The 25613-nt window shown below is 41.0% G+C and overlaps 1 protein-coding gene across 3 annotated transcripts in view; it reads left to right on the top strand.

Moving 5' to 3' along the window:
- Nucleotides 1-25613, top strand: part of LOC122564950 (A disintegrin and metalloproteinase with thrombospondin motifs 3-like) — a 258075-nt gene that overhangs the window by 139036 nt on the left and 93426 nt on the right. For all 3 annotated transcript variants that reach the window (XR_006316046.1, XM_043720492.1, XM_043720502.1), the window contains one exon: nucleotides 6729-6928. Coding sequence is in view for 2 of the 3 variants with exons in the window: in XM_043720492.1 (XP_043576427.1) it covers nucleotides 6729-6928 (200 nt within the window). In the remaining variant the exon portion in view is untranslated. The remainder of the gene's footprint in view (nucleotides 1-6728; nucleotides 6929-25613) is intronic.

Raw genomic sequence — 25613 nt, 5'->3', positions numbered from 1 at the left:
AAAATGTAATGTGCAGATCACCTGTTTTCCCTTGGAAGACAGTAGAATTTTTTTTTGTAGAAATATTTACCTTATGAACTCTTTGCATGGGTAGCTATTTGATTTCTTCCTCTTCTGAAATTGCATTCTTCATGTTTTCTGGAAATGACAGGTTGTGTAACAGATGAAACATTTACTTTTATTGGCTAAGTACTGTTTGCTTGTGAAGTTTCTTTGATTTATTGTGCTGACTAGGAATGTTACTGTCTGGCATCTGTCCCTCTCTATACTGACTTCTTGCTGTTTGTGACTTTGTATGTTAAGAATTGAATAGATATTGCTGATATCCTGTGTGAAGGATCACCTTCTCCTCTTAGGGCAGAATTATGTTGCTTCTGGACTTCAGGTTCACTTGCCATCTGGAGTCTTGTTCCATGTTATGTCTTCTTTAGACTGTAATCAAACTGATAAAGACTCACCAGCCGTTCCTGCGACAATTCCATCTTTTGCGATTCCTGACTTGAAGCCACCATAGTTGCATTTCTCACCAAATCTGCAGAGATCATTCATGAAATAATGTGTGGATTCCACTGGATACAGAACTTTTCTATAAATCTTGAGTATTAAAGTATTAAAACGATTCACAAAGTATTTAACCTCAGAACTAATACAATTCTTGATCAAAATTCTTAATTTTGAAAAAGTATTGAAAACCTTTCATAAGGTATTTCACCTTAGAACTAAATGTGGCTTTGTTTATCTCTTGGTGAGCCATAACATGGTTAGCTATATTCCCAATTGAATGTACAATTGTATTTACTTGTTCAGCTTTTGATTTAGCATCTTAGTTAGGAAGCTATTCTGTATCTCAGAAATTGCTTCCTTCAAGAGTCCAATTTTTTACTCTATTTGGCCCATCTCCAACATAAGTCTTATTATTTCTGTTGCATGTTTTCTGTTGGTTTTCTGAGAAGTGCTTTATTTCATAGCATTAACAGTTCCTTGCTCTTTGCTTATGTGCTGGTGGGTCTTCCCAAATTTTCTGGCTAAGGTAGAGAATTCACATCTTCTTTCAGCTAAATAGAGTAATTTTCCCTTTTGTGGCTAAAATGGGGGATTCCTGCCTGTTTGTGACTTCACTCTATGAATCCTGCCGTTGTTAATGAAGTACAGTTGATTGCATGTTCGCAACAAGTTACAGCTTACATTTTATGATAGACATTGTTGCAGAGACTAGGATTGTCAGATGTTAGATCTCGCTCCTTTGAGATCCTAAGTTGTTCTGCTCACAAGTCTGTATGACTTGAGTGTGGCTCATGCACTTCTGAGTATTATCCTTTGCAGACCCTTTTAAACTGACATACAATTATTTTTTGATTCATTCTTTGGATGGTGGAGACTTCTGGCATGGTCAGAATTTCTTGCCCATCCCTAATTGCACTTGAAGTGAATGGTTTCCTGGGCCATTTTAGAAGGCAATTAAGAGTCCAGCACATTGATATGGGTCTGGAGTCAAATGTGGGCTGTACCAGGTAAGGATGACATGTGTCCCTCCCTAAAAGACATTGTTGAGCCACATTGGATTTCAGCAACGATCAATGTTGGTTGACATGGTCACCATCATCGAGACTCGCTTTACATTCCAGACTTATAAACTGAATTCAAATTCATTAGCTGCCATGGTGCGACATGAACTCACGCCAAAAAACAAATGTGATTACGAACATAAAAACATTGTTTCACTGAGTGAGGGGGAGAAATGAATGAGATTATTGAACAAGAGGGAGAGTAAAAGTGTGATTTAAGAAATGACTGGGTAAAAGAATGAGTGAGGAATTGAGAGCGCGGAGCTGTTAGAGAGTGAGTGTATATGAGAAAACAGGAGTGCATGTGAGAGGTTATGTTGCTGAACAAGACTGAGTGAATGTTTATATTAGTGTATATGAGTGAATAGTGTATATGAGTGAATAGTGAATGTGAGTGAATAGTGTATATGAGTGAATAGTGTATGTGAGTGAATAGTGTATGTGAGGGAATAGTGTATGTGAGTGAATAGTGTATATGAGTGAATGGTGTATATGAGTGAATAGTATATATGAGTGAATAGTGTATGTGAGTGAATAGTGTATGTGAGTGAATAGTGTCTTTGAGTGAATAATGTATGTGAGTGAATAGTGTATGTGAGTGTCTATGAGTGAATGGTGCACATGAGTAAATGGTGTACATGACTGAATAGTATATATGAGTGTAAATGAGTGTATATGAAAATAAAGGAGTGAATGTGGGAGGTTATGTTGCTGAACAAGACTGAGTGACTGAATGAGGGAATTGAAGAGAGGAAAAGAGTGTGAGCTTTTGTAAAAGAGTGTGAACATGTAAGTCAGAGTGAGTGTATATGAAAATCAGGCAGTGTACATCATTGAGTGATGCAGGAGAATAAGTGTGAATCAAAGAACGATAATGCAAATCTTATTCCTTGACATAAAGAAGTAGCCAGTGGCAGGCTCCAATCTCTGTGCTCATTCTCTTATTAACCCCACCAAACTTGTGAAAGCAAGAAGACAAAATTCTGCTGTTATGAACTGTCAGCTTGACTACTGACGTATGTATTTTATTGTATTCATGGGATGTAATCACAACTGTAAAGCCATTAGTTTCCTGTCCTAAAACGCTAAAATTTCAAAATGTATTTGATAAATGCATGAAAGTTGTTTGAGTTATTGCCCAGCTCCATGACTGAATTAACATTGGCATTTAAGATTTTAATAATTAATTATTGTTTTCTATTTTTATGTTTGGCATTTCTATTCCCAAACGCAGCTTTGAACAATCTTGTTTGCAGATTCAGACCAGTTGAAGTTAGTTGTATTCACCTTCGTTGTCCAGTGCTGTAAACTGAACCACCGCCTGTGAGATAATCACATACACGGTGCCTAACTTCTGCGATACTGTTTACAAATTCAAGTATTTTTGGATATTGTATATACAGTTGGCCAGGTGCCTGCTTTAGGCAATGTATAGTATATTCCTCCAAATACAATACTTTCAGTGATAGATTTGAAGAGGTCACTTTTGTTTCTAACCCAAACTATTCGCCATCATTATTTAGGGGTAGTTTCTGACAGTAGATTAGTGGACCCCACTCTCTCTTTCAGCATCCACTTGCTTTTCGTGTGTTTGTAAATCAGCTTTGGGATTTCCTTTAGTTACTAATATTACTTCATTCTTCACTATGATTTCCTATTTGCTTTTGTAATTTCATCCCTGCACTTCCTACAATCCTCTTGACTTCCTGCAGAATTGAAATCTCAGTGTCTGAACCTCTTTTTTTTTGCCTTATCCTGCTCCATATACTTCCTAACATCTAGGGATTCCACAGTCGCATGTTTATTCCTGGTTACATTCCTTGTTCTGAACTCTTTCTATTTGGGGTTAACTTCCTCCCAAGGGCCATTTGCCAACACACATTTTAAAAGTTCGCATTTTAGAAAAAACGATCACTATTCACCCAATCGTGTTACAGCCAATTCATGTTAACAAAACATATGTTATGGCAGACCTGCCCATAGTGTAGCCCAAGTCACGACAACTCATATAAAATAAATTCTCCTCATGTCACCTGTGATTCATTTCCAGTGGCTTAATATGTGCAATCAATGGTTACCAACCTTCTTGTTAGTAGAGATGAGAGTGTGGTGCTGGAAAGGCACAGCCGGTCAGGCAGCATCCAAGGAGCAGGAAATCAACGTTTCAGGCATAAGCCCTTCAACAGGTCTAGTCCGAGTCCTGATGAAGGCCTTATGCCTGAAACGTTGATTCTCCAGCTCCTCGGATGCTGCCGGACCTGCTGTGCTTTTCCAGGACCACACTCTTCGCCTCTGAGCTCCAGCATTTGCAGTCCTCACTTTCTCCTTCTTGGTCGTAGATATGGTTTCAGTCTTTACGTAAAGATAAGTGCCCAGGTAGCAAATGTTTCACCAGCTTGAAGATGTATACTTCTACTCCCACACTCTCATTTTATTAATATTCCAAGTTAACTTTCTGATTATATGTACGCATTTTGCTTTCAGATTTAGAAGTCTGGTTTGGCATTCGTCATTATTCTGTCCCTAAACTCGGGGATCAGCTTTGTGGTTTCACTCTCACTGTCTCCAGCACTTAAATGTCTCTTGTCACTTAACATCCAGTGGTATCACTAAAACACTATAATGTTTGCCTTTATTTCTACTACTTTGACAATGTGGTTCAGTATCCTATGGCTGTTTCTATTGCTGCAATCCAATTGGTTTATCTGTTCAGATAAAATCCCCAAAGACTTACAGTCTCCTTTAACATTTGCCTTCGCTTTGAACATATCCGTGTACATGTTATCTATTTGTTCTTCTAACTTGTAGCGTGTTACACATGTCTGTGTTAAACTAAATCTGCCATCAACTTCCAACATATGTACTTTGTTAACAATTATTAACAATTGAAGTAAAACACAGCTGTCATGCTGAAATAAAATGTAAACTGAAAAACAATGTTAGAACTTGACAGACTGGGCCAGATATATAAGAAAGTAAATCAAAAAAGGACAGAATATTGTGAGGTGAAAAAGTGGAACTTGAGGGAAAATGAAGTTGCAAAGGATTCAAAGGTAAAACCAAACATTTTAGCCAGTACATGCCCCCCCCCATATCTGCTTTCCAAGACCTACCATAGATGCCCAAAACCCTGGATAGTAGCGAACCTTGTAAGTTAAAACTTACCTCCCCGGCAGCCCCCTGAATTATTTCTGGAATGTTTCATGCAATATTTTCGGGCCGTGGTGAACAACAGATAACTGAAACAGCAGAAGACGACTCTGTGGACACAGGGGTTCCACTGTAAATTAAGGCAAAGAGAGTGATAAAGAAGAAAATGAGCAGATGGAGACAACGCTGAAAGAAAATTAAGAAAATTGCTGCCTTGTTTAATTAGTATTTTGTATCTTATTCCACAATGGATGAAGAGAACAAATTACCACTGATTCAGGTTGGATCAAAAAAGGGACTTTGGCTTGACAGATCTCCAGGCTCTGATGCTGTTCATAATTTGTTAACGGGTCGTGGGTTTCGTTGGCTGTGCCAGCATTTATTACCCATCCTGAACTGCCCTGGAGAAGGTGGTGGTGAGCTGTCTTCTTGCACCACCAGAAAGTGGGAGTAAACTTAAATATTTAAATAGTCCTCAAATGGCCATTTCACAGGCTGTCAAAATTCTGTTAATGGGGAAGGTGGCAGGAGGTAAGTTTCACTCAAAGAAGAGGCCATAGACAGGGAGAGCAGTTGCTGCTATCCCAGTAATTAACTCAGAGAGGGATTTCCTTTCATCAAGACAATTTTTAAAGTTTTTATATAATTTCTTCAGCCTACCTAATGCATGTCCCCTCCTGGCTTTCTAGTTTGACTAGCAACTGGATGGGCGGGATTCTGGCTTGTAAAGATGGCAAGGGCAGCGGCACCTTATGCCTGAGCTGCTACCATAAAATGAGGAGGGATGTCCTGTCAATCCACCACTTGTGTTGGTGCTACCTTCTTACAGAACCCCAAACGTTCTTCGTAGTGTTCTTGTCCCTTGTGACAGGGATAAAGAGAACATTTGATGAATATTGCTTAGGGAACGGTCGGTAGTAGTTAGAAGTTAGCACTGCTGCCTCATAGAGCCAGGGATCTGGGTTCGATTCCACCCTCGGGCGACTGTCAGTGTGGATTCTCCCCAGGCCTGTGCAGGTCTCCTCTGGGTTCTCATGTTTCCTCCCACAGTCCGGAAGATGTGCGCCTTCAGTGTTTGGCCACACTAAATTTCCCTTAGTGTCCTGGGATGTGCAGGGTAGGTAGATTAGCTGTGGGAATTATAAGGTGGGGTGGGGTGTGGGGGCTAAGTGGGGATGCTCTCCGTCCTGTTGATGTGGACTCGATGGGCTGAATGGCCTGCTTCCATAGTGTGGGCAGTCTATGATTCTGTGATTTCAAAGGTCCAAGGCACGATTGTTACCTGAGGTTGGACATGGCTCCTCAAGAAGAATCTGTTTGCTGGCAGCTCTGTCGTCCCTGCATGGTCATTATGAAATGGTCATTAACTGGCTTAATTGGAGAGCATGGGGTGGATGGGCCAGTCTAGGTCCTGCCCTTTCACTATAACTTGACAAACAGGGAGGCACCAGAGGGCTTTGGGAAAGCTATCTGGAGAATTGTCCAGGGCTCCCTCCCACCACGTTCCCTCACCCACCTGCAAGTTTGCTGATGGTCGGGTGAGGTGGGGTGGGGGGGGTGGAGGGGTGCAAGATTCTGGTCATAGATCTTTATTAGCCAAGAGTATAAAGGAATATAGAGCAAGGGTGTGCAACTGGATTTTTGATTCAATGAGTGTGGTGCTGGAAAAGCACAGTCGGTCAGGCAGCATCCGAGGAGCAGGAGAGTTAACATTTCGACCATAAGCTCTTCATCAGGATTCCTGCAGCCCTCATCTTCTCACAAATGCAGTTGAGTCAAGATCAAATTAAAAGGCTGAATGAGACACTCCTGCTTTGATGTTCTTTCATTTTTAAGCAACTTCCTTCAAGTCCACTGCACCCCCTCCCCTCCTCCCCTGCCCTAGTTTGGAGCCATGTGAACACTTGACCACTCATGGAGACTTACTGCGTGGAGATGCAATATGTGTCTATCACAACATTTGGTTGTATTGGTAGAAGCTGTAAGGATAAGCTCCTGTTTGTTTGTTTCCAGGTTCAGAGCTCGGTGTGGCTGGTGATCTGGACAACATGTATGACAACCTTGACAAGGAGCTGGCTGAAACGATGAGGAGGCGGAGACATGTGAACGATGGCAACTACAACATCGAGGTGCTTTTGGGGGTGGATGACTCCGTGGTTCGGTTCCACGGGAAAGAACACGTCCAGAACTACCTCTTGACTCTAATGAACATAGTAGGTGTCTCTAATGTATTGCAATGTTTACAAACCTCGGAAATCCGGCAAAATCAAAACAGAAACCCAAGCTTGTAAACTCACATGTACTTTGCAGAAAATCACATTGACCATCTTGGGCACTGGATTTACCAGCTGAGTCTCGGGATGTGAGGTCGTAAGAAATAGGAGCAGAAATGAGCATGTACTCCATAAAAATGGAAAGAACTGCGGATGTTGGAAAAATCTCAGCAGGACTAGCAGCATCTGTGGAGAGAAATCAGAGTTAATGGCTCGAGTCCAGTGAATATTCGGAAGAAGGGTCACTGGACCCAAAACATTAGTGCTGATTTCTCTTCATAGATGCTGCTGAGATTTTCCAGCAATTTCTGTTTTTCTTTCTGATTTCCAACATCCACAGTTTTATGAAATATTTTTACTCCATCCCTGTCTTAAATGGGTGACTACTTATTTGTAAACTGAACTGTCTGAAAGCAAGGAGACTTGAGAGTAAAGCAGGTTAGTTGAAGGGCATGTATCATTGTGATCACAGAGACATTGCCTGAAAGAGGGACTGGATCAGCAGCTCAGTTTTCCAAGGCCTAGAGCCTTGTGTGGGGGGCTATGGGGGTTGGAGAAGTGGGGGAGGGTGTAAAAGACAAGGTAGGAGCAGCTGACTGCAGGACAATTCACATTAAAACAGTGGGAGACATTCACAGCAGTAATAGTGAGAGTACAGGGCTAATATTTTCTCGTAAAGGTGGGTGCGGATAAGGATAAAGAAGAAGACTTGTGGTAGACACAGAAGACTCAAATCAGCAGATGCTCTTTAAGAAAATAGAAAATGCAGTGGGTTGCTTAAAAAAGAATGTAGGAGAGCGAAGAGGAGACATTAAAAAACATTGATGGGTAACAGCAAAGAAATTCCAAGCATGTTTTAAAGGTACATTAAGGGCGAGAGAATATTCAGGGAAAGAGTAAGGCCCATTAGGGTCCCGAGTGACAATATATGTGTGGAGCCAGGAAATATAGCTGAGGTTTCAAGTAAGTACTTTGCATCTATCTCCACTGTAGAGAAAGACGATATAGGTATAGAAATAAGGAGAGTGGTGTGTGATATATTTGGATAAATTAGCGTTGAGGGAGAGGAGGTATTGGTGGTTTTAAGGGTTTGAAAGTAAACTTTTAGCTTCCTCCTGTTTGCAATGTGACCTTTTACTTCAGCAGCAGTATGTCCACTTCCCCCCACCCCGAACCCATGATCTTAGAGATTCCTACCTTCCTGTTGGCCTTGTTGTCCATAGAGAGGCAGGAGTTACTGTGACCTTCCTCTTCCAGAGCTCCCAGCCCCCCACATTCACCATGAAGTCCCACTCTACTATCCACAGTTATGACACTGAGACAGCAAGTCAAACGAAATCAGCCTTCCTACCTCTATATTCGCAATATTGTAAAATTAAAACCTTCAAAGATCCTCAAGATTGACCGCAATGATTCCTCTCCAGGATATTTTGAACGAGCAATCGCAAACTCTGTAAATAATCAATTCCAGACACTAGTTTGCATCTTAAACAAAAGTCTTAGCAATTTATTAACAATACAATAACTTGGTCCAGCAAAATTAATCAACTAAGTAATCGAACTGTTCTATAATATAAACCCCAAAACCTTAGCTTTCAGCTCCATTCACACAAAAAGACATAAACAGACAAACAAATACAGTGAAAGGACAAATAAAAGAAAATAATAAAACTGACATGATGATTTGAATGGTTTTCCTGATGCATTGTTCCACAGGCAGAAATAACGGTTTCTTAATAGATTTTGTGAAGGTGTCAATCACGGTTACCTTTATAGTTCACTCAGATAAAGGCAATAATACTTATAATTTACCTAATGTGGACGTTTTGTGTTCTGTGAGCTTCCTAGAGTTGTTTATGGGAAGGTGGCAGGGAGCTTTCAAATTTTCATGCTGTAGCACCAGCAGCCAAAGCCCACCCAGCTCAAAACCCCGTTCAAACTCTGACCTCTCCCTGTCTCAGTGTCATAACTGTGGATAGTAGAGTGGGACTTCATGGTGAATGTGGGGGGCTGGGAGCTCTGGAAGAGGAAGGTCACAGTAACTCCTGCCTCTCTATGGACAACAAGGCCAACAGGAAGGTAGGAATCTCTAAGATCATGGGTTCGGGGTGGGGGGAAGTGGACATACTGTTGCTGAAGTAAAAGGTCACATTGCAAACAGGAGGAAGCTAAAAGTTTACTTTCAAACCCTTAAAACCACCAATACCTCCTCTCCCTCAACGCTAATTTATCCAAATATATCACACACCACTCTCCTTATTTCTATACCTATATCGTCTTTCTCTACAGTGGAGATAGATGCAAAGTACTTATTTGAAACCTCAGCTATTTCTCCTGGCTGCACACATGTTTTGCCACTCGGGACCCTAATGGGCCTTACTCTCCTCCACCAGGTCCCAGTTACCGTTCAGCCTCTGCTGTCTGATTGAGTATAAGTTATTTTCCAGACTGGCTGGAATCAGAGCATAAGATAAAAATAATGAAAATCAGCGAGGGCTCTAAGACTTTAATTATCCTTGTGTTCTTAGTCACTCCACTAATCTATCAGCAATCCACCACAATAAATCCAGTATCCGCACTTGAATTGCCTGTTTTCCTGAGGACCCTTTGACTGTTCTCTTATTATTGACCAAACCCCATGACTGATCATGGCTTACAACTGGACTAATTTGACAGGATATCCCTACTGACTACACCCCACCTCCCACATTGTAGTCTCAACAGCACTTTGAAGAAACTACCTATAATCCCCCGACTGCTTGACGACCTGCAGGAATGACTCTCATCCCACCCCAGGATGCAAAGGCGTAGTCCTTAGAATTGAGGATGAAACAAGTGCCAGGCTTCCTGTGGTCAACTCGTTATAGTGATATTGAACAAGCTCCATGATGGACCATAGTGTTAGCCCTGACTGGATATAGTCCCCCTTCACGGTGGCACAGTGGTTAGCACTGCTGCCTCACAGCGCCAGATACCCGGGTTCAGTTTCCGCCTAGGGTGACTCTCTGTGTGGAGTTTGCACATTCTCCCCATGTCCAGGTGGGTTTCCTCCGGTTTCCTCCCACAATCCAAAAATGTGCAAGTTAGGTGAATTGACCATGCCAAATTACCCGTAGTATTAGGTGAAGGGGTAAATGTAGGTGAATGGGTCTGGGTGGGTTGCGCTTCGGCAGGTCGGTGTGGACTTGTTGAGCCGAAGGGCCTGTTTCCACACTGTAAGTAATCTTAAAAAAAAATTCCATTAAAGACTGTTCCTATTTGACATTCGCACATGGCCATTTGCTTGAAGCACACGCAGTGTATTTATCACATAAACCATTGGCACATGCTGCAGTTCTGACATTGTAGTGGCACAGTGCTGCACCACAACACAATTAATCCTTCCACTGTCACCAGCGGCCTGCCTCTCCTGCACTAAAGAGCAATGCACACCACAGAGCTTGGCTGCCTATAGCTGAGCACGAAAGACCTGTGCACCCGGAGAGCAGTGTGATCCATACAGAGGCTGTCAGTGCGAAAGACAGTGTGCACTAAGAAAGCGATGTAAAGTGGACAGAGGCTGGCAATTTCCAAGTAAGTGGTAAAGTGAGTGAGTACCAAGAAAGCCATAAAATGTGTGTGTCAATGTCAATGCAGACACAGGGAGGCACAAAAGTGACCTGGCAGTGGCATGCAAACCGTTTGTGTCCCCGAACTACAAAGCGTTGCAGGGCTGAAATGATATCTGAGTTCGCCTGAGAGCAAGCAAGGTGATATGGTGAGGTTGGAGGTTTGTGAATTCTGACTTGCATGAAGGAAGGGTCGAGAAGGGTTATGACCATGAAACGTGTTGTGTAGAAGAAGCAGTTGCATGGGTTGGAGAAGAATTTAGTGAGCTATCGCTACCAGGTACCCACTCAGATTTACCTGGCAGGAACTTGGGGCTTCTGGTTTCTTGAGAGAGGAGTGGAGAATTGTAAGTGACATGTAAATAAGTTGAGCTGGAGTTATATTGAGGTGCAAATAAGGTAGATGCCATTCAAGAGTGTGATTTAAGGATTTGGTGAGACATGGGGGAGAAAACCTTTCTCTATGTTATGATCCTGACCTTTTCCATTCTCTCGAATATTTTCTCACCTTTCTTGCCAATGCAGTGACTGCATCAGTGAGGGGAAAACATCATTCCTATTTTGAGATGAGCGGTAGTCCCTTAGCAAGGGTTGTGAGCTTGTCAAAATTCTCTCAGAATTCTATATCATTGAAGCGATCACTTGTCCCTCTAAGATAAATATCTCCTTCATGGTAAGGAAACAAAAACTGTACAGAATAATCAGTGGTGAGCAGAGAGCTCAGGGATTTGAACTGCAAGGAAAGTTGAATTATACTTGTTATGGACCAGGACAGACCCCCTCAAAATATTTTACGAAGGTAGCCCAGACCCTAACCTTTTCTTATTTCAAAGGTAGATGCGAAGTGGATATTCCAGGCGTGATGCAGCTGGTCAAACCACTCAGCTTTAAGCAAAAAATAATTTATTCAAACACTACGGTTGAAACACGAACAAAAGAAAGCAGAATTATGAATAATTTGACTATTAGGAAATTCAACCAACTCAATACAGCAACCTAACTAAGGAGCTGTTCCAATTCCTGCAAAGTCCCATTAATACACCCCTTGGCAAAAGGTAAATTCAAACACAGGTTCTTACAGGCGGGAGAGATTTCAATGTGAAAATTCAGCCAGGAAACATCTGCTGAAGCATGGAACCTTTTGCACTGCAGCAGCTTCTGCTACAGCTAAACCAGCAGTTTCTCACTGTTACATAAATAAACCAAACTAGAAAAAAACCCTGAACTGGGAGAACTGGCCCCACTCCTGCCATTGTTAAACTTGGGTCTTTCTAGACATTTTGGTACCTCTGCCTTTATAACTTTTCTTGAAAAATAACCCAAGGTCAAAATAACCTTGTTAAAGTGGTAGCATCATCACAAAATCCTGTAGGTTTACATAAATTTTGATACGTTTTTCTGTTTTGTTTCGACATTTAATGTTATTATTAGTTGATTGTAACTGTAACATTTTAAGAAAAAGGTTCTGTTAAACATATAATGACATTGTTACTCAATATCGCTAAGTGGAATTAATGTCTCCTATTAAATAATCACGATTCTTAGTGAATGAGGGTGGTTAGGGCGGCACGGTAGCTCAGTGGTTATCACTGCTGCCTCAAAACACCAGGGTCCCAGGTTCGATTCCAGCCTCGGGTGACTGTCTGTGTGGAGTTTGCTCATTCTCCCTGTGTCTGCGTGGGTTTCCTCCAGGTGCTCTGGTTTATTCCCACAGTCCAAAGATGTGCAGGTCAGGTGAATTGGCCATGCTAAATTGCCCGTAGTGTTAGGTGCATTAGTCAGAGGGAAATGGGTCTTGGTGGGTTACTCTTCAGAGGATCGGTGTGGACTGGTTGGGCCGAAGGGCCTGTTCCACACTGTAGGGAATCTAATCTAATCTAAGTGGGCAGGAGTGAGGGATAGAGACAAAGAGTGATGAGATGACATCTCTGTAGGCTATCACCTGAGTTTGGAGGGTGTCAGGTGATGTTTTCCTCTGGTAACATGAACACTGAGATTAGATTCTTACTGAGCACAAGTATTGGAAGTTTAATTCATAGGCTTTCCAACTCGGTCATAGGAAGAATGTGGCCTCAAGCTAGATGACTCACTGTCAGATTACAAAGTCTCCTGGAAAAGGAGAGTCATAGAATCCCTACAATGCCAAAAGGGGTCATTCAGCACAGCTGGTCTGCACCAACTCTCTGAGCAGCATCCCACCCAGACGCCACCCTATAATCCCACATTTTACTATAGTCAATCCACCTAATCTGTACATCTTTGGTGCACCCAGCAGAAATGAGGAGAACATGCAAACTCCACACAGATAGCCACCAAAGGCTAGAATCAACCCAGGTCCCGAGTGCTATGAGGTAGTAGTGCTAGCCACTGTGCCATCGATTAGTGGCTGATGGAAGTTAGTGCACAATACACGATAGAAAAGTTGGATTTGGTGCGATTTAGACTGCAGCCAGGAACTTCAGAATGAGCCCAAGTTTATGATGATGGTGTCCTATATCTCAAGTGAATAATTAGCATAAAAGATCAAAGTTCACATTGACATGGAGACATCATGAAAAAAAACGCTTTGAGAGTGAATTTCGATCGTGAGAAAGGGATTTCAGACTTTGAGAGTATATTGCTCTGATGTGACAAGAAATAACATGTCAGAAATGAGGAAAAAGAAGTTCAAATGCAATAGAAGAACATGGCATATTGGGAGAGAAAAAGAAAGGTATAAGCTAAAGTTAAGGCTTACACAGATGGTTTGTCAGCCACAGTGATAGACACAGGGCCACAGTTTGAAGACTGGGACAGTGAGGACGAAGGCTGAAATAATGGCAGTAATGAGTGCTGAGCCTGGGGAATACGCCAGGGAACAGCAATGCTGTGAAGCCACAGCAGTGAGCATTAAAGGTTAGGAACTGTGGCCATGGTTGGGTCAGTCGGAGGCCACACAGGAAGTGGCACTATTGGCCCTGTTGGCCTAGCCCTGATTCTGAAAGCCGTGTGTTCGGATGATAATTTTATGAGCACCTTTGTGGTGACGAGGTTAGTGCAACCTCTGAGATTGTCTCTGGGTTTGGTACAAATGCTCGCTTTGCTGGACAATGAATCCAGACTAAGAACTCGTAGATGTGAGCAGGAACATCCTTTCAGCTGATCTGGCATAAAATATTTGGGACTGAACGTTGTTCAGTATCTCCAAATGGAAATCGTTATGGTCGGTTGACTGGTGGGAATGTAACACAGGAAGCAAGGAATTTCCCCGTGTTGCCCAGCGCAGACATATGGAATGATTTATACTGTGAGACAGTTATAAATCTCTGGTCCTTTGGCATTTTGTAATCAATTAAAAAAAAGATCTGTCCTTTGTATTTTTGTGAGAATTGGCATTTTGGGGTTTGGATGAGAACACAGTGCTCAAAGGACAGCAGTTTCGATTGATGGCACCTCACTCTGACTATTTCTGGTTACTAGTTATAAATGTTAATGAAATAGAGCCTGTTTAATATAGCACACAGGAGCTTTAGCATTTCCTGTCATGAGGGAATATTTGCAATTATGTGTCTTAGATCTGACCTTGTTAAACGTTTTGGTATTGGGATTTTCCTTTTTTATATGGTTTTCTTTTCAAAAATCGATTGAGGACTCATTAGACATTGAAGTGCCCGATGTGTCTCCACTGTCCCAGCTCAGTTTGAAGCATTAACACTGGGTTTATCATGTAATGTAGAAAAAGAACTTTAAAATATCAGAGGAAGACAATATAGTGACCCCAATTTCATCGATGTAGCTGTCAGCGTTCACTGTCATCAATCCACTAAATCTTGACAGTTCAGGAGTCGGCAATTGTGTGGAATAACAGATTGGGCAGAATCTTCTCTTCTGAGGCTTAAGAGTCATGACAGGTGTGAAATGTGGAGGGACCTGTGTGCGAGGCCTATATGGGGAAGAGGGAAGTTGAGGTTGAGATCGTGATGTGATTTATGACAGTCTTATTGCAGAGTGAAGCATGCTCAATGAGCAGAATTGATAGTTCTTAGCTCCTGCACCTCCTTTAACATAGAGTCATAGAGTTATAGAGATGTACAACATGGAAACAGACCCTTCGGTCTAACTCGTCCATGTCGACCAGATATCCCAACCAAATCTAGTCCCACCTGCCAGCACCTGGCCCATATCCGTCCAAACCCTTCCTATTCATATACCCATCCAAATGCCTTTTAAATGTTGCAATTGTACCAGTCTCCACTACTTCCTGTGGCAGCTCATTCCATACACATACCACCCTCTGTGTGAAAAAGTTGGCCTTTGGTCTCTTTTATATCTTTCCCCTCTCATCCAAAACCTATGCCCTCTAGTTCTGGACTCCCCGACTCCAGGGAAGAGACTTTGTCTATTTATCCTATCCATGTCCCTCATTATTTTGTAAACTTCTATAAGGTCACCCCTCAGCCTCCGAAGCTCCAGGGAAAACAGCCCCAGCCTGTTTAGCCTCTCCCTGTAGCTCAAATCCTCTAACCTTGGCAACATCCTTGTAAATCTTTTCTGAACCCTTTCAAGTTTCACAACATCTTTCCGATAGGAAGGAGACCAGAATTGCACGCAATATTCCAACTGTGGCCTAACCAATGTCCTGTACGGCCAGAACATGACATCCCAACTCCTGTACTCAATACTCTGACCAATAAAAGAAAGCATACCAACCACCATCTTCACTATCCTATCTACCTGTGACTCCATTTTCAAGGAGCTATGAACCTGCACTCCAAGGTCTATTTGTTCAGCAACACTCCCTAGGCCTTACCATTAAGTGTATAAGTCCTGCTAAGATTTGCATTCCCAAAATGCAGCATCCCGCATTTATCTGAATTAAACTCCATCTGCCACTTCTCAGCCCATTGGCCCATCTGGTCAAGATCCTGTTGTAATCTGATGTAACCCTCTTCGCTGTCCACCACACCTCCAATTTTGGTGTCATCTACAAACATACTATCTGTACCTCTTATACTCACATCCAAATCATTTATGTAAATGACAAAAATAGAGGGCCCAGCACCAATCCTTGTGGCACTCCACTGGTCACAGGCCTCCAGTCTGAAAAACAATCCTCCACCACCACCCTCTGTCTTCTACCTTTGAGCCAGTTCTGTATCCAAATGGCTAGTTCTCCCTGTATTCCATGAGATCTAACCTTGCTAATCGGTCTCCCATGGAGAACCGTGTTGAAGGCCTTACTGAAGTCCATATAGATCACATCTAGCGCTCTGCCCTCATCAATCCTCTTTGTTACTTATTTAAAAAACTCAATCAAATTTGTGAGACATGATTTCCCACCCACAAAGCCATGTTGACTATCCCGAATCAGTCCTTGCTAATCAGTACATCCTGTATGTCTAAATTCTCTTCGTCCTGTATGCATTCTGATAAATCTCCTCTGTGACCCTGCCCATGTCATTGCCTTCTTTTCTGAAGCGTGATCCCCAGAATTGGATGCAATACTCCAGCTAAGTTCTGACCAGTGATTAATTTGGACTTTAAACCTTGAAGCAGTAGGAGTCCAAAGTCAAGATTAGAGTGGTGCTGGAAAAGCACTGCAGGTCAGGCAGCATCCGAGGAGCAGGAAAATTGACGTTTCGGGCAGGAGCCCTTCATCAGGATTGTGTTGAAGGGCTCCTGCCCGAAGCATCGATTTTCCTGCTTCTCGGATGCTGCCTGACCTACAGTGGTTTTCCAGCACCCTTCTAATCTTGACTTCAATCTCCAGCATCTGCAGTCCTCACTTTCACCTAGTAGGAGTCCAAAGCTCAGCACATTGATGTATTCAGTATAATGGGATTTTTGGAACATTAATATGTGTTTCTGGAGAGCAGACGTTGAGATGTGAAGAAAACATGGGGCCAAGCTCAGTCAAAATGCTCGTTGTGTCTATTCTAAGAGCAAACAAAATCTTTCATCAAGAATGAAACAAATTTGGTTTGAAATGTATAAAAATAGATCGATTCTCAGAAGCCACCGAATCATTTAAAGGCTGACAGCTTTGAGTCAGCACTGAGCGACAGAAAAGAATGTGTGTGCCTTGCTGGGAGTGAGAGAGCCACAGTCAGACATGATGTGGTAAAAAGGAATGATATTTGTTCAAGTACCAGCAGATCTAAACATGCAAATATTCAGCTACAGAGGGGGAAGGTGATGTTGACATTTTTTCTCTTGCGCGTGTACTTTAACTGTGTCATGATCTTTAGCTCATCATGAAGGGAATGCTTAGATTTTCAATCTTCAGATAAGCGCATCAATCTTTGAGATTTTTCTCCTCTTTCTTCCAAATGTGTAAGTATATGGGTGTCAGCTGTTGTTACATTCTTGCAATAGGTTTCAGATCCCATTCTCGAGACGAGAATCAGCACCAAAGATTCTGCTGGGTGGCAGGGTGTGGGTGTAGTAATGAGGTCCCCCAGCTGGATCTCATAGAATATGTGTTCCTTGACTGGGGCTTTTTAATCTGGTCCAATCAGGGAGCCCTGGCTGACAGATAAGAACAGGAGTGCCAGAGGTTCTGTTCACTCTGAGAGCGGGCTCTGAGGGAGATGGATCAGTGTCAAGGACTTCACACATGTAAATAACGAGTGACTTGGTGTTGGGATACTGGTCTCAGTGGAGTTATGAGATACAACGGGGTGCTGTTGACTTCCTGTCCTTCCCGACAGCATCATAGATAAGGACCCTTGACCCTGCATACCTAATTGGCTGGTCACTGCTTTAACATACATGCCTTATTTATTATTCCCATTGTCAGGATTCATGATACAGGACAATTTCACGTATAATCGACCTGACAGATCAGTTCAAAAGAGAGGGAGCAATGCATTGCCAAGGGTGCAACTTTTCAGATTAAATGAGAAACTGAGACCTTGTCTACCCCATCTGTTAGATGTAACAACAGTCACTTGGTAATTTTCTGTCAGATCAGTGTATCATTATTCCAAATTACCCACAGGCACAATGCATATTTAAAAACATATGTTTTGATTAAAAAGAAGACATACAATCAAAATGATTGAGAATATAAATTCTGAGCAATGTAATCTCTGGAAGCCCTGAGTGGATTCCTCTTAGCCTGAACAGAAAACCTGAAATGTCACAATGAAAGAGTGTCAATAAATTTCCATCAGAATCACATCAAAGGAAGATATGAACTGCAAATGGGATTGTAAATGCCTTTGTGTTATCCCAGGCTGTGAAAAAGATGAGAAAAAAGGGAGCACTCTATGCAAAAGACTCATCAGTGATTATCCCTTTCAAGAATACATAAGCACAAGGGTTAACAGCCAGTTTCAACCCTGGTCTGCATGTGCTAGTGAGTGAACATGTGTGCGATGAGGGCCACAGCTCTGAAATCCATGAGTCATCAATGTGCTGAGGGTACAAATAAAGGAAACCTCTCTCTCTCTCTCTCTCCTTGCTTGAAGCCAGAGAAATGCAGTTGAATTTTTATTTTAGTTTTTTTGCCATTAACCTGTTTGGAGATGTTATAACACATCCCTGAAGCAAGTGGAACTTAAACCTGAACGCTTTGGTTCTGCAAAATGTAGTTGAAAGGACAAATGCTTTTTAATTGACTGCTCAAGCCAGGCATTACAACAGCAAATGCTTACATTGCAACATCAGTGTCCTATTGTTTACTCTTCATGGAACTCAGTTGCTGATCCAAATATTTATTGGAGCATTATATTTCCTCAACGCACATCTTATTCATATTCTGTATGTATGTATGGTGGGTTATTATTTCTTATATGTTTAGTCACTAATAAACTCACTCTTCCATTAACTCAAATTGGCTTCTTTTTAAATATAAATTCATTTGGTCTGTGAGAAAGACAGCTGCAAGGGAAAGATTCTGGATTAGTGGTGCTGGAAGAGCACAGCAGTTCAGGCAGCATCCAAGGAGCTTCGAAATCGACGTTTCGCGCAAAAGCCCTTCATCAGGAATAAAAGGGAAAGTACCTTTCCAAATTCATCTTGTCACCAATGTAGGGGAGGGCAGGTGAATAAAGAAGGGAAGCCAGTGTATCCTTTCTCCTCTGGAGTTTGACAACTGGGGACGTCCCTTCTGGAACTGTAATAATTTGGGGAAGTTTGTCTGGGGGCTGCTTGTAAAACTTCAAGAATGGCAAAGAAGTTAAGTACTGTGTCTAAGTAAGCGCTTATTGCTCAACCAGTATTATTCACAAGAGTTTATCTGGTCATTATGACTTAACTAGCTGTGGGATCTTGCTGTGTGAAAATTAACTGTTGTCTGTTCTTTATTACAATACAACAATGTGGAGGTGCCGGTGTTGGATTGGGGTGGGCAAAGTCAGAAGTCACACGACACCAGGTTATAGACCAACAGGTTTATTTGAAATCACAAGCTTTTGGAGCACTGCTCCTTCATCAGGTCATTTGCTTATGATTTCAAATAAACCTGTTAGACTATAACCTGGTGTCGTGTGACTTTTGATTGTTTACTATACAATGTACTACAATTCAGGTAAGTATTTAATTATTTGCACAACACTATAACATGTAAAAAGCTGTACAAAAATCTTTGGCCATTTGAGTCGTCTCACAAGTAATGATCATATGAAGTAACAGGTAATGCTAGCTAATTTTTGACTGCAGTCTGTATGATGCATCCAACCATGCATACCATCACAGGAAAAGTCGGGAGATGTGGGTACTGGAGGGAAGATGTTCTGAATTTATTTGGAGGCTCCATTTGCTCATCTGCTGTAATCAGAAGAAGACCCTCAGAAATTCTAGTGGAGAAATGGTATTAACAATTTTTCCAAAGCAATCTACAATTATTCAGCCGAATGTGCTGGAGATCTCCACCCTGGTACTTTCACAATTCACAACCCCCCACCCTCCCATCCTAAACCCACACCTCCTCCACTCCCTGACATCCCTCTCCCCAGCAACCCCTTTCCCTCCCTTCCCATCAGCTTACATGATCTCAGACTAGGGCAACTCAGAGCTCATGTTTGCTATTTTAAAGGTAGAGGAACTGTTTATCAGTAGTCAACAGACAGGACATGTGGAACTTGAAGTCAACTTGGCAGCAAGCAGTATGAAAATATCTTTGGATGAGTAACTTATGCCGCATGAATTGAGACAACCTTCTAACTGGGGTCATAATGTGGGAGAAATCTATAGCCACAGCAAAATTGTGCAGGATACTGGTACCTCAAAATACTACTCAAGCAACATTTGCATTTAATAAATGAATAAAAATTCTTTTAAAAATATAATCCTTGGGATAAAATGTGTCTGCCATTTGTTCTCATCTGTGGTTACCCTTGACAAGGGCAGATGGTGATGGAATACATTGAACCAGTAATCCAGAGGCCCAGCTAATTCTTTGGAAATGTGGTTCCAACGCCAGCATTACAGCTAGTGGAACCTAAATTTAATTTTAAATGTTATATCCCACCATTACAGATAGTGGAATTTAAATTCAATTAACAAAGCTGGAATTGAAAGATGCTATCATCGTCAGCAGTAGTGAGACTATCATTCATCATTGTTAAAAACCCATTTGGTTTGCCGATATCCCTTAGGGAAGGAAATCTAACCTCTCCTGGTCTGACCTACATGTGACTCCTGACCCACAGTAATGTGATTGAGTCTTATCTGCTCTGGAAATGACCCAGCAAGCCATTCAGTTTATGGTAATTAGAGATAGGAAACAAGTGCTTGCCTTGCCAATGAATCCACATTTTAGGAAAGAATAAAAAATTGAGCAGGTGTCCTACCTGCCTTGAGTCACTGCTGTCTATGCGATGAAGATACTGCTGTGTAGCTACTAGATAGGGGAGGTCCAGAATTTTAATGCTGTGCTGCCAAAGGCATAATTATATATGTCCAAGTCTGGAAGTCTTCTGATTTGAACTTCTTCTGAACTTGGAGCTGACACTTTTCCTACATACCTGTTTTCTGTATCATTCCAAGGTAGTGAAAGTCATAGGTGTTATGGACTGGACAAGATCCCCTCAAAATATGTTAAGAATGTAGTCTAGACCCTAACTTTATCTTATTTTAAAGGTAAGGGTAAGGTGCGGAGTTCCAAGTGCAATTCAGTTAGAAGCAAATCACACTTTATTCATACACTCTAGTTAAAATAAAACAAAAGAAAGAATAAAGATAGGAATTGGCTAAACTATAACTCCATTTGAAAGCTTAACAGAATAATAGATTAGTTAGCTACTAAAAAGTAACTGTCCCAATATAGTAATATCCTATAAACACAGCCTTGGCAAAAGGCAATTTCAGAAAATAGATTGTCACACATGCAACCCCAGCAGCCCAGGAGTAAAAAGATCAAGAAAACGTTGAGAGGGTGTAGCAGGAAGAGATTTACTGCAGCAACAGCCACAACAACAACTGCTACCTACTTGAAACTAAGAAACTAAACATCCTGGTTCTGTGGGAGCTTGACCACACCCATTCAAGCTGCTTCTATTGTTCCAACTTTAAAACCCAAGGCCTCACAAGTTGTTTACTTTGAGTTTTCAGAAGACATCTCATCACCTGTGAGGGAAAAAGTGAGGACTGCAGATGCTGGGGAATCAGAGTCGAAAGCGTGGTGCTGAAATAGCACAGCAGATCAGGCAGCATCTGAGGAGCAGGTGAAGGGCATCCTGATGAAGGGCTTATGCCGGAAATGTCGATTTTCATGCTCCTCGGATGCTGCCTGACCTGTTGTGCTTTTCCAGCACCACATTCTCGAATCTCATCTCCTCTGTCTTAAAACTTCTCTTTTTATAAAAAGGACAGAATAACCTCTTCAAGCCACAGTATTGTCACACAGGTTTGCAACATGCTGCTGATGAAGTCTTGGTGAGTTGCTGTCGTGTACTCTATGCTGAAACCGTGATGTGTTGACATGAGAAGAGGAGGTGGATTGCATTGTTTTCAATAATGTTTCACAGTTAAATCTTGAATGATTTGGTAGTTAACGTCTCCAGACCCTACACTTAAAAATAACAGAATTGAATTTTAGAAGCTGCTTGTTATGACAGATGTAGTCTGGACACAGACTAGTCACAAAATGAAGTTGTAATTATTGTGCAACATCCCCACAATTAAAACAAAAAAAATTGGAACTTATCTTTTTATCTATCCAGTCAAATTACATTCTGCTGAATATATATCTCACAATGAAACATGTACTTTAAAATGCTGTAGCTGAAAGCAAGAAAGACTCATTTAGAGAGCATCTGGCATGACCTCAGGATGTTCTGAAGAGCAGTTTACTTTTGAAGTGCTGTCATTGTTAGAATGTCAGGGGAAAAAAGCATTCAGTTTGTTCACAGGAAGATTCTACAAAGAGGATGATGATGAAATGTCTGTTTTAGTGATTGTGTTTGAGGCATTGGCAGAGACCAATAAAATTTAAAAAAAGTGGGCAATATTGTTTGATGTGAATTTTGTAGCATAATAAGGAGGAAAAGTGGTTATATTGCATTGCTATGTGGTAATGTTTTGCTGCGTTGCATTGTCACTGTATTCTTCTGTTACAGTATTGTGGCCATTGCTTTCAGTTTTTGGGAATATTCTGGTAATTGTGTTGCCACTACTTCACCTTGACAGGTTCTCCTATCAAAATCTAAAATGCAATCTAAATATGGAAGCATTGAACTATTTTGTTGAATGATTAATCAAATGCTGCCAGGTAGTTATTTAACATTTATTTAATGTGCATTGAACAATGTACAATCCTGAGCCTAATAATTTAGCCTCCGTCAGATCGGCAGAGAGTTAGTGATTTGCTGAAGATATTCAAACTGGCTGATAAAGCAGTAGCTCAGGATACAGTTGGTTCTGTTATAATACAATAGTTCCATTCCTGTGTGACTCCAAGTTATAAGAAAATTGCGTAAGAACAGCATTTAATAAAAATGGGGCTGGAAACGTATTATAACCAATACAGATAAGAAAGTTCACGTTCTACAAATAATGGTCTAAAGTCTTCAGTCATGTTATAGCCAATTTGTGTTGAAGAAACGCACGTTATAGCAGAACTGGCTGTATTTGTTAATTAGGTGCAGAGATTAATGACATCCAAGAGCAGTTAAATCACAATGTCTTTTGATAGGAATCACCTAAAAGATTGATGGTGCAAAAGATTGTAGCTTCCTCAAAAACCAGCTCTGCCGCTATTTGTGTTAAGACTGCCTTTCTTAGTCTGCCATCTTGACACAAAGATTTCTGCCTAATAATTCACAAATAAATGCCATGGTTTCAAAGTTCCCCAGCCACCTCTTCTCTCTGATATTTATTTTGACCCTAACCCACAGCTTAATGTTAGCCATGGCTCACTGGTAACATTCCCAATTCTGAGTTAACAGATTGTGAGTTTGAGTCACATTATAGAGATTTAAGGCAAAATCTCTTCCAGAGCAGTGCAGAGGGTGGACTGCAGTGTTCTGACTGAGGTGCAGTGTTTTAAGGTAAGATTTTACAATCAGCCCATACTCTGTTTTCCCTCTCTGGTGGATGTAACAGAACCCATGCCATATTGGAAGAATTGTCCTTGTCAATACCTACCCTTAATATATGCAGTTTAGTTGTTCTGCATTATTTTATTGAGACCTTGTTTTAATATCTGCAGTGTTTGTTGGTTAAAATAATAGTGACATTGTGAAAACTACTTAATTGACTTTGACATGTGATAGTTTGTATTTAAATCAGTTTGCTCTGATTTATCTTTTGGACATTTGCATTAAGGAGAAGGATCAGATAAAACAGACAGTGATGTCAACTACTCCTTACATACATCATTACAGGCTGTACCTTCATCCTACTGTGCATGTAATCGCAATGCAAAGGGGAGCGATAAAGGGGTGAGAATGTAAGTTTACTCAAGGATTCCGTCTCCTTGTCTGCCGTAGCCTACAAGGAAAATCATCAAACCCTGGGAAAAAAAATGGTGTAAATCATTTTTTCTCAATAGCTTTGACAAACAAGCAAGAGACCACTGACAAACTCAGCGTTTGTCTCCAGTTGCCTTTGGAAAGTTAAGAAGTGAGAAAAAACATCAGAACAGTCCATATTCTGAAGTAGTTTCACTGCTGCTGTGGAAGAGAGTTCAAGGTCTCAGAATGATTAATGAACTATGATATATGCTCAAGTCTGGATAGCCTTTGACGTGGAAGGAAACATGAAAAGGTAGCGTGCTCCTATGTACTTGTGCCCTTGTCTATGTAGGTGGTAGAGTTTGCAGGTTTAGGGAACACAGCTAAAGAATACTTGGTGCAGTGCATCCTGTGTGTAGCACACTTTGTAGGATGTCGATAGTGGAAGCAGTGGGATTTCTTTCCAATAATGACCACATTCAAAAATCACTTCATTGGCTTCAATGTGCTTTAAGTTGTAACATGTGCATTAAACCATTCCTACTCTATTTCAAGATTGAAATTTGCTTTCTTCATCTTACATGCATGCTGAAGTGAGTCAGTTCCTGGAGATAATACAAATATAATCTCATGAAATACACATTTAAATTATTGAAGAAAAATTAAAGGGAAGAATGGAAGAAAAAGCTTCTTTTCGGTTGGCTAGTACATCGGATTTTTGACCACAAATTGTTATTAAGGGAGACTCCATAAATTCTTTTAAAAGAAAATTAGAGAGTTACTTAGAAAAAGAGGAATATTAAAGGGTAAGGGAATGTGCAGAAAGGGTGAAATTAGGTTGGATCATGTGAAGGAGAACACCAAGTGCAGACTGAGATGGAATGGTATGTTTCTTTGCTGAGAATTCAGTCATAGAGGAGAGGTAGAGGCTTAACAGAGACGAGAAATCTTTATTGTCTGATTTTCAACCCAACATTTGATTTATTTCTGCACAGCTTGTGTTTTAATAACAAAATACATACCTTCCAAACCTAGATTTGAAAATTATTGTAATTCCATTTAACCTCAACTTGTTGTATTTGTATTTACATGTTGTCATGATAAATTTGCATAATTTTGTGTAATTGTTATGCAGAGAGAGGCAGATTTCTCTTCTCTGCATAATTATTTAGAGTCCTGTAGAATAGTTGATAAATCAGCTTTATAAACAGTATCTGCAACCTTTTGAAATATGATCCTGAGGAGAACACATGGAACTGTTTATTTTTGCCATCAGGAAAGCTGTGAACAGATGTTGTACCTCATCCAGAGTCTGTGATTACAGATGACTCAAAGTGGTTACAGATGTGGTTCTAAGACAGTTTTGAAGACCCCTGCAACATGGGCATCAGTGAGAGATAATATCCCTGCCCAATATTTCATTGGTTTCTAACTCTTATCAATATGAATCATTTAAAATATTAACCTGTACCAAATATATTTGTAACAATAACTTATCCATACCAATATGATTAACTGAGAGCTGCTAATCCTTACTAAAATATCCTTTATACACTGAGTACATGCAAACATTTGAATTAGGAGCAGGAGAAGGTTACTCAGGGTCCTGGAGCCTTCTCCTCCATCAAATAATTCTAATAACTCCATATTTCCACTGACCGCTGATAACCTTGCACCCCTTGTCTCTGCCCTAAAAATATGGAGCCACTTGTTTCCTCTGCCTTTTGGGAAAGAGAATTCTAAAAAACTCACAATATTCTGTTTGGACAAAGAATGCTCCTTATTTCTGTCTTAAATCAGCACCACCCTATTTTTAAACAGTGACCTCTCTCAGAAGAGGAAACATCTTTTCTATACGCATCTGTCAGTACCCCTCAGGATCTTATATGTTTCAATCAAGTCACGTCTTACCTATGAAGTCCAGCAGATATTCCAGTTGTCAGTCCAGTAAATCATCTGTTTCCAATTTATTTACATTCACTTTAAGTACGAGAAGAATTCTGTGCACAGTACTTGAAACATAGTCTCATCAAACTCATTGTATAACTGAAACATAATCTTCCTTTCTTTGTGTTCAATTTCTCTCAATTAGCAATAACACTCCATTAGCTTTCCTACTCGCAGTGTTAACAGTCTGTT

This window comes from Chiloscyllium plagiosum, chromosome 2 (genome assembly GCF_004010195.1).
Source record: "Chiloscyllium plagiosum isolate BGI_BamShark_2017 chromosome 2, ASM401019v2, whole genome shotgun sequence".
NCBI classification, from domain to species: domain Eukaryota; kingdom Metazoa; phylum Chordata; class Chondrichthyes; order Orectolobiformes; family Hemiscylliidae; genus Chiloscyllium; species Chiloscyllium plagiosum.
This window is presented reverse-complemented; position numbering and strand designations above follow the sequence as displayed.